At 47.3% G+C, this 10,495-nt stretch overlaps 1 protein-coding gene across 1 annotated transcript; it reads right to left on the reverse strand.

Moving 5' to 3' along the window:
• CCR6 (C-C motif chemokine receptor 6) lies at positions 1-1,375 on the reverse strand. The gene is made up of 2 exons (XM_065889204.1): positions 1,367-1,375; positions 1-1,119 (listed from the first exon to the last, which is right to left on the reverse strand). Exons 1-2 carry the CDS (start codon positions 1,373-1,375, stop codon positions 1-3), a joined length of 1,128 nt encoding a protein of 375 aa, XP_065745276.1.
• Positions 1,376-10,495: the final 9,120 nt, after the last annotated feature.

The raw sequence follows: 10,495 nt of genomic DNA on the forward strand, positions 1-10,495 counted from the left end.
TCACATGGTGAAGGAGGACGGGCTGTCGTTGTCCGCGGTCTCGCTGTTCTGCCGGGAGGTGAGGGTGTCCGAGTGCAGCCGGGAGCACGAGAAGCCCGGCGACTTCTGCCTCCTCTTCACGCACCACAGGTCCTTCGTGATCTTCAGAAAGTAGCTTCTAAACTTCTGACCGACGAAGGCATAGAGCACCGGGTTGAGGCAGCAGTGCAGGAAAGCCAGGACCTCGGTGACGTTCCTGGTGTAGCCCAGCAGCCTCTCGCTGCTGCACGAGCGGTCCGTCCTGCCCAGGTTGACGGCGGTCACGAGAAGCACCATGTTATGTGGGATCTGGCAAGCCAGAAAGACAAGGACCACGGCTATGATCACGCGGATGGCTCTGTGCCTTTTGGAATTCTGAGCTTGAATTAAGGTCTTGACAATAAACATGTAGCAAAATATCATAAACACCAGCGGGATGAAGAAGCCGAACAGGAGCTGCAGCCCCAGCATCAGCAGCTTCCACCGGATTGGCTCGGAGACGGCGTGGTACCTGGGCTCGCAGACGTCGCTGCCCTGCAGCTTGTATTTCTGGTTGAACATGAAGGTCGAGCTGGAGATGAAGATCGACACGACCCACACGACCAAACAGATGATCCTGTGGTGGGCCAAGGCTCTGGACCGGAACCGGAAGGACTTGGTGGCCTGCACGATGGCGATGTAGCGGTCCAGGCTGATGCAGGTCAGGAGCAGCATCCCACAGTTAAAGTTGATGGCGTAGATGCCCCGGGTCAGTTTGCACATGACGTTGCTGAAAATCCACTCGCCAGTAGCGTGGTTGACGGCCCAGAACGGGAGGGTAAGGACGAAGAGGATGTCTGCGACGGCCATGTTCAAGAGATAAACGTCTGTCATAGACTTGGCTTTCTTATAAAAAGCAAAGGTGACCACCACCAAAATATTGCCCAGGAGGCCAGAGACACATATCAAGGAGTAAGCGAGTGGCACAAATAGCCCCGAGAACTTTCTGACCTCCTGCAAGGAACACAGAAAGCTATCAACATCGAGTGAGTAATCGGAACTATTAGCGAACCCAAAATAATCCTCATTTGCATCGTAGATGTTGGTGGAATTCACGGGTTCCTGGAAAGTGAACAAAGACAGAGTTGGCAGTAGTGTCATTTTCAAGGAGCACGACTGACCGAAATTATACTCCCAACCAAAATGAAAAAGATGCTCAAATTATACCCCGATAAAGATGTTAAAAAAAAAAAAGTATAGTGACAACATCAAATGCTGGCGAGTACGTAGAAAACTTACATCATGTCACTGGTGGGAAAATAAAACGGTTTAGCCACTCTGAAAAAAAAAAAAAAAAAAAGATGCTCACCTCTCTCATGGTGGTGCTTGATCTGGGCAGAGAGTCCGGGCCTGGACTAGAAGGGGAGTGGATTTTCAACTCCTCCGGCTCACAGCGGAGAGAATAGGAGAGAAGTGAATCTAAGGAGGAAAGAAAGCAAAATGCATTACAGTTAAGTATTCTCAGAGATCCAGAGAATTAAGGAAATAGATTTCTTCCCATTTCAACACAAAGAGTGCACAGTATACTATTTTACACAGAAATGTTCATTTAGAGCTGATGTCAGCAGCCTCTTTCTGTAAAAGGCCAGATGGTAAATATTTTAGGATCTTCGGGTCCTGTAGTCTCTGACACAGCTACTCAAATCTGCGGGCGCAGTGTGAAAGCAGCTACAGACAGCTACACGAATGAGTGGGCGGACCAGACATGGTGCCATGGGCTGTGATTTGCCGGTCCCTGATCTAGAGCATAAAAAAGGGTGATATCAGCAAAACCACAGATCTGATCTGCAGAAAAAATTCTCCTGCAAAATTCAAACTAATTACATTCACAAGAGTCCACTGAACAAAACCTATAGAAGTGTAGCTGTTGCTAGGATACTTATAATTTATAGTCCTAGCCTGAAAATATTATATATGATATTAAAGGCTGGGTATATATTTATGGTTTTATATATATAATCCTGAAAAGCCACAGATACGTCCAATGGACAGTCTAGCTAACGACCACTAATCTACTGGGGCAAACACAGCATAGTCCGCAGAAACCAGAGTTTGGGAAGGAAGGTTCAGGTCGGCGTGGCTAGGGAAGGCTCTGCGGACAGGCCCACTCTGGGTCCTTGGAGAACAGGTCACCTGCAGGTGACCGCTCTGGCTGAAAAGGAATACTGAGCACTGCGTGTTTGTGAAACGGTGTGACCAGCCTGGCCGGGTCAGCCTGACCGTCCAAACACCCTTGATGGAGCATGTGACATGCTGGGAATGCCAAGAGGGGGGACACGGGGTCCAGGCTCAAGAAATTCACCAGGAGACTAAGAAAGGATGGAGCTGGAGTCCCAGCACGCAGGACTCTGAAATCTATCATTTAAAACAAACAGGAAGGAAAGAAGGATTCTTTGCTCTTCGCATACTCACTCATCCTTCTTTGCTTGGTGTTCATCATCCTGCTTTATGATCCAGCCCCACCCCCGACAAAACCCCTGTCCTGGAATCCTGACACCCCTGTGAAATGCACACTCCCTCTCCTTCAGCTCCCCCCTTGCCACGTGGCCCAGCAAGGTCAAGAAGACGGAGGAACAACAGAAACGCGGGCCTCAGAGGCTCAGACAGGAAGGAGAAATGTGTCCCATGACATATCTACCTGCTCCAAGTCAGTCCCCACCTCCAGAGTCAACACTGACATCTGGGGGAAGGATTCGTTAGATCACAGAGGGCACCCCGAAGGATTTTCTGAACGTACTTCTCGTATCATTTGATTCTCCTGCTGTTGCTTCCCAATCACAGATCAGGTGGCCTGAACCCACTCCTTCCCGGATGCCTGGACACTGAGTGTTCGCTGCCGCTCGGGTCCCTGCTGTGGACACAGGACTGCAGGGAGGCTGGGCTCCCCTCTGCACTTTTGCAATTGCCTGCAAGTTTAGAGTCCTAATGGGCACTTCAGAGCATGCAGAAGACGCATAATACGGAGCTTCTGTTCTGCGAAAGCATATTGAGGAAGTAGACACGTCGATCAGATTATCAGATTAAACGTATCAATCAAAACTCAAGACTTGTGCTTCCAGCCATGATGGATTAACAGAGACCAAATGCACCTTACGCATTAAACAACCAAGAAAGCCTGTAAAATGCATTAAATCACAGTTTACAGACATCACAGGACTATGGTCCCCGACAGGAGACCAGTGAAGTGGGCAATGGTCTGAGCTCTGCGAAGCCCCCAGCTCTCAAGGGGAGCAGTTCCCAAGTGCAGAGCAGGGGGGTAACCCAGAGAATGGCCCTCTTGCTGAGTTGAGGAGACCGGGACCAGAATTCAGGGAGGCCGGGCGGCTGGGAGAGGAGGCCCTTCACACAGAAAAACGAGGAGACCAGCAGAGTGGTGTCCTTAACAGGAAGCGACACGCGACTGGGGGAAGGACCACCAGAAAGGATGAGCAGCGGGGTTCGCAGTGTCCTTCCAGGCTGGAAATAGCTCCCACGGCCAGATCGCTGTTGCAAGAGAAACCAGTTGATAGCCTCCCTCACGTTAAACTTTATTCTTTTAGCCCATCCAGCCACTCTCCCCCACAAATATATATATATATATTTTTTTCTTTTTCTTCTTGCTTAACTGCCGTTTGAAAATGATCGTTCTCTGGTTAGAATTGAACTATGCACCTGGTGTTTACTTCTTGGAGAAAACACTCCCTAACAACCCTTCCCTTGTGAGCCTTCTTCATTCCAGAAAGAAGGTCATGGCACGATAGCCTCAAGGGCCACCAGAGCCCATCCTGGGACCACCTGACGCCAGCTTTGATGGTTCTGAAACTTTGCTGAAGTCAAGAAGAATGTGCCGCTTGACCCTTGTCTGCTGCCCGATTTCCCACCCCGAGACTATAGAGCCTTTCGTACTCTCAAGGGAGGGCACATCTTGAGGGCACTGGCCTGCTGTGGCCCCCTTTGCCTGGCAAAGCAATAAAAGCACTCTTTTCTACTTCACCCAAAACTCTGCCTCCGCATTTCTACTCAGCACCAGTAAAGAGAGGCGGGGTTTCGGCATCAGTGGCAACCATGACCTTCCACATCCCAGAGCCCTGGGAGCATCCTCAGAAGGGTGCCATCTTAGGAGTAATGGGGTTAAAATAATCGGACCTAAATGCTGCTCTGGACCTGTCGTCCAGAGCAAAGCCTGAGAGGAAGTCTCAAATGATCCATCTGATTCCAATAATACAACTACATTCCAGAATAAAGCCCAAAATTATTTAAGGAAATAAACAAAACTCAGCCTTCAACATGTAAAACTCATAATGTCAGGCACCAAACAAAAATTTCCAAACCACAGTAGATCGAATGTTTGCAGCTCCCCAAAATTTGTATGCTGAAGCTGAACCCCCAGTGTGATGGCAGGTAGAGATGGGGCCTCCCCCCTCAATGGGATTCGTGCCCTTACAAGAAGAGACACGACAGGGCTTGCTTCCTTTCTCTGCTCTGCACCCTGTGGGGACACAGTGAGAAGACTGCAGACCAGGAAGCAAGGTTTCATCAGACCTGGATCCTCTGGGGCCTTGATCTTGGATTTCCCAACCCCTAGAACGTGAGAAATAAAATGTTTGTTGTTTCAGCAACAGACAACAATTTGTGGTAATTTGTTATGGTAGCTCAAACTGACTAAAACACAGACATTTAAAATAACAGAAAAGTGTGACCCATGATCTACACAAAGAAACAGAAAAATGACAGAGATGATAGAATTAGCACAAAAAGATGCACCAACAGCTACTGTAAATATACTCCACACGATCAAGACGGTAGAGGAAGGCATAAACATGACGAGGAGTGTCATGAAAGATATAAGAAGACCTAAGAGAGATCCTATAGGTGATATACACAGTATGTAAAATGAAAATACATTGATTGGGGCACTTCCCTGGCGGTCCAGTGGTTAAGAATCCGCACTGCCACTGCAGGGGGCATGGGTTCGATCCCTGCTTGGGGAACTAAGATCCCACATGCCTCACAGTGCAGCCAAAAATAAAAAATAATAATAATAATAATAATAATAATACACTGATTAGGGTTAACATCAGACTGGACACCAATGATGGACACAAATCAATTGTCATTCTATGCCCCAGCAACATTTGGAAATTGAAACTGAAAAAAAAATCATAATAGCATCAGAAAACATGAAATGAAATACTTATGAATACATCCACCAAAATGTGTACATATCCTGAAAACTACAAAACATCGCTGAGAGAAATTAAATCATCTAACTTAATGGAAAGATACGTCATATGTAGATTAAACAATTCAATATTGTTAAAATGTCAGTTCTCTCCAAACTGATCTACAGATACAAAACCCAAATCAAAATTGTGGCAAGGGTTTTTGTAGAAATTGACAAGGTAAATCTAAAGTTTATTAAGAAATTCAAGGGATTTAGAATAGCCAAAACAACTTTGAAAAAGAGAACAAAATTGTAGGACTCACGATACCTGATTTCAAGGCTTACTGTAAGCTACAGCAATTACGACAAGAGGATAGATTCATAAATCAATAGAACAGAATAAATACAGATTTTTAACTAAACTACCAACGTAATTCAGTGGGAAAAACAGTCTTTTCAGTAATGGTGCCAGAACAACTGGATATTCATGTATAAAAGTTGATGCAAACCCCTTATATCACACCGTAGGCAAAAAACTAATTCAGAACAGGTTATAGAGCTGTATGTGAGAGCTAAAACCATAAAACATCTAGAAGAAGACATAGGAGAAAATCTTCACGCCCTTGGGAATGAAAGAGATTTCTTGTATAAATTGCTCAAGGCATGAACTGTTATAAAATTGATAAATTGTAACTGATCAGAATTTAAAACTTCTGCCCTTCGAAAGGCTTCAGAAAATGAAAAAGACCATTGCATGGGGAAAAAATTGTAAATTTATATCTGATCATTGTGGCCAGCATATTCAAAAAACCCTTACAACTCAATGTCAAGAAGACAAACAACTCAAGAAGAATCAGGAAAAATTTTAAGTCGATTCACCAAAGAAAATACATAGATGTATTTATAAGCACAAGAAAAGACACTCCGTGTCATTAATTATTAGGAAAATGCAAATTAAAACTGCAATAAGAAGTCGTTTCATGCTCACCAGACTGGCTAAAATCAGAAAGGCAAACAAGACTGTGGAAGACGATGTGGAGCCTCGCGTGCTCACCAAAGTGGTGGGGACGCAGCACAGAGACCCGCTCTGAGAAAACAAGTCAAAGTCTCTCATAAGTTAAACACACACTTACCACGTGAACCACAAGTGACCCCTGCGTGTTCACCCAGGAGAATGAAAATGAAAGACTTGTACTCAAAGGTTTATTCTTAACAGCCCCAAACTGGAAAGAACCCCAGTGCCCATCAGCTGGGGAACAGATGTGTGGATTGCACCCCATCCACACACTAGAACGCAGTCAGAAGATGAAAAGTGGATACTGACGCCCGCTCCACACACGTGAATTACAAAAGCATTTTTCTGGGTAAAGAATTCAAACATATAAGACCCATGTACTGCATCATTCCATTTATATGAAATTCTAGAAAAGGCAAAACAATAGTGGCAGGAACCAACTCAGTGACTGCCGTGGGTGAGGGGTCGGAAGAAGAGACCAGCTGGGGCCGTGGGTGAGGGGTCGGAAGAAGAGACCGGCTGGGCCAGGCTCGGGAACTTTTTATGGTGCGGGAGATGCTCCCTGTCAGGACGGTGACTGTTGTCAAAACCCACTGAAGGGTGTACTTCAAATTGGTGACGTTTACTGTTATAAATTATGCCTCAAAAAGCTAATAAAAATAACGTGCACACAGCTTCACACAAATGCGCTGATGCGGGGGACTTGTCCTCACTTGGGACTGAGGAGGTTGTGGAAGGTGTGTGGGAAGAAGGACTTTCAAGGACTCCAGAAGGAGGAAAAGGTACAGACTGAGGGAGGGGTGGACTACAGGTGCATGGGAAGGGGGCTGGGAGCAGAGCAGGAGGGGGATACCACGGAAGCGGGGACACAGGGCTGCCGTGGAGACCACGCTGCTGGGGAGTGGTGCAGGGACCGAGCCCAGACGGAGTCCAGACCTGGGGAGGCAACATGGGTCCTGGTGAGACGCAGCTGCGGGGTGCGGGGGTGTCAGGCCTTCATACCATATGGAGGTAGGGTTGGCAACGGTGGGAACGGCAGCCCAGTTATAATGCAGTAAGGGATGACCCAGCATGCTTGGCCCAGCTGGGACCCCACTTAGGGAAGATACTTTTTAACCACACCGTGGTAGAAATGTTTTCTGAATTCAAATTGAATTCAGTTCAACCAATGTTTATGAGTATCTACTGAGGAGAAACACAGAGGATGCAGAGATGCATTGAACGTCAGCTCCAGCTTCTAGAAGCTGTCAGGTAAACAAATCATTAAAAACTGTGCAATACTAGCAATAATAGTGGGGTGTACAGAAAAACAAGGGGTTCCCTCTGGTAAGGAGAAGGCCAGGGTCAGGAAAGTCTTTGTCATGAGTGTCGGCAGGAGGGTCGAAGCTGGCACCACAAGAAACCAGATATTCAGGCCATGCTGCTGGGGGGCGCGCTCCAAGCAGAGACCTTAGAGGTTCGGTCTGACTTATGTCTGTTCCTGAGACATTATTTTAATCTCCTTTGATTTACTCTTATTTCTGATTAGAATGGCAGAATAAATCACAATAACCCAAATTTGTTAAGTTCTTCATCTTTCAGGGATAGTGTTACATAACTGTTGGGTGTAAACCATATAGAAATCTGCGTGATGACCAACATAACGCTTCTGTGGTTGAGAATCAGTGTTCTCCAAAAAGGCTGCTCTCAGGTTGACACGTGCGCGAGGCACTCGCCGTCACTGGGTAATTCACCCTGCCCCAGGCCACCATTTTCATTACAAAAATCATGTGAGTCGTTTGGAGGAAATTGTGCTGGTGACAGATTGGCATCAGGGGCACCACAACATGGAAAGAACCTTTCTTTTTTCCTCAAGTAAATTACCTCAAATCTCGAGCAGCAGTAGTCAACTTTTTGGAGAAAGAATCTGCGGACTTTCTGTTATGAAAATTGCGCTATTAAGACATTTTGAAAATAGATGTTTCGTACCTTCTCTAATGAACTGAGAGTTAAGTATACGTGTGGTCATTTGTTATGGAAGCAATAGAAAACTAAAATAATGCTCAATAAATGTAGCCTGTTAAAATTAATTGATGTTTTATTTTTAGGCCAAATTATCGCAAGGCTTAGGATGAGGTACGTGATGGTTTCATCAAGTCTATGCTGACCACACTTACATAGGAATTTTGAGTTGAGCTACGGAAAAAGTGGCCAGCTTGAATCAGTTGAAGCCGAGTGGCTATGATGGTGAAGAGAGACCCCCATGTGCCAGAACTGGAGATGTTCCCCCTGAACGGACGGAGGGCCAGGGAGGAATGAGGTCATCAACTACCCACAAGGTTGTCACTCGAAAGAGGGTCTAGGCTTACCCATCCCCGCACAGGGTCAGAATGTGCCCATGCCCAGTGAGTGGAGACGGTATCCACAGATTTGACCAAACATTAGAAAGAACACTTGAACCGTGTAGTAAGAATGACACGAGCTGCCTTGGGGGACGGCAAACTCTCTGGCAGGCACAGTGGTGAGTCCTTAGAGAACACGAGGTGGGTGTGACATGGGTCAGACCTGCTGAATCAGAGTCTCTGGTGATGAGCTCTTTGGTGAGGAAAGGGTTGAAGCAGGTGCAGCTCTCCCTTCCAGCTGGAGACACGGGGGCAGGACTAACCTTGACCGGCCTCCTTGGAACCAAGCTAAGTGCATTTGCCTGTGGAGGCCCTGACGGAGAAGCTTTGAGGCGGACAACACCCTTGTTCCTGGATGTGGAGCATGGGGGCCGCTGGAGCCCCGTCCACGGGAGGGTGCGGGGCACGGGAAAGAGGCAGCCTCCGACTGTGCGGTGAGCAGGTCAAACCTGCAGAGCCCTGAGAGCAGTGTTTTCACGTGTGCTGCTCATGGCACTCCATATTGATCTGAAACCAAAACCCACGTTTAGTAAGCTGTATCTGATGGTTCGGGGCGCCTCCAGGAAAGCGACGTCACCCTGTGCCTGTGCCTGCCTGTGTCTTCTGAGTCATCAGTAAAGCTGGGGGTGACGTAAGCTCTGGAGTCCTGTGCATGTCCGCTGTGATCATGGACCATCTCCTTTCACACTGTCTCCGGGTTACTCTAACGCACGTTTGTGTGTGAGAACTGGGACTTCACCGCGAATTCCAGCGTCCAGCAACTTAGATCATTGGAATTTAGATCAGCATTTACAAGTGAGTTCCTGGGAGATGCTCTGGGTACAAAGAACAGCGGGAGAGAGGGAGAAAGGAAGAGCAGGGGAAAGATTGCTCTGGGGCTGAGTGAGATTGGGCAATGCTGCCACCTGCATCCTCCTCTTGGGTATTTATGTCACGGTTTCTTACCACGGCTCAGAGCCTTGCTGAGTAAGCACACCTTCCCAGCCTGCCCACCCACAGGAAGTTTAGAGTCGGTGTTCTTTGGAAAACACTTTGGAAAAAGCTGACCTAGAGGAGCTATCCCGTCCTTCCTTCCTTCCTTCCTTCCTTCCAAGACAAGTATAAACGCCAGGCCCACATGCCGCCTGGTGGCCAGCAGCTCCAGGCTCTGTCCAGCGCTGGCACTTCCTGGTGGTGAGGGACATCACTAAGGCGAACAGATCCCCCATCTTCAGGCAGCAAGCTGGTCTCCACGCCGGCCTCCAACTAGGAGTGTATCCCCCACTCAGAAATTGCATGAAAGGAAAAGCACACAGGCCTTGTGCTAACTCCTGACAGATTCTTTTCTCATCGTGGACATACTTAGAATTCATCTATTATTAAAAGGTATATCTTTTTTTTTTTTTTTTTTTTTTTTTTTGTGGTACGCGGACCCCTCACTGCTGCGGCCCCTCCTGCCGCGGAGCACAGGCTCCGGACGCGCAGGCCCAGCGGCCATGGCCCACGGGCCCAGCCGCTCCGTGGCACGCGGGACCCTCCCGGACCGGGGCACGAACCCGCGTCCCCTGCATCGGCAGGCGGACTCTCAACCACTGCGCCACCAGGGAAGCCCCTAAAAGATGTATCTTTGAATGGCTTTTCGTCCGTTTATAGAGACACACGGTGATAAGTTGAACCTTCATATGACATTTGCATTTAAGATTTGAAACCATAAATATGTTACTCTTTTAGATGAAAAGTAAATGTGCTAAAGTCCCAAGATTCAACGTATGCACATGGCGAGAGCGTCTGCCTCCCAACTGTCACATTTCAAAGATTTTGTTACGACCCAGGAAAAAAAAAGTGTTACTTCAAGGAAAACTTAATGTTACTTAATTAGATGACCGTCTTTAACATAGTGTTTTAAATGCTAATTTACTT

This window comes from Phocoena phocoena, chromosome 12 (genome assembly GCF_963924675.1).
Source record: "Phocoena phocoena chromosome 12, mPhoPho1.1, whole genome shotgun sequence".
NCBI lineage: Eukaryota > Metazoa > Chordata > Mammalia > Artiodactyla > Phocoenidae > Phocoena > Phocoena phocoena.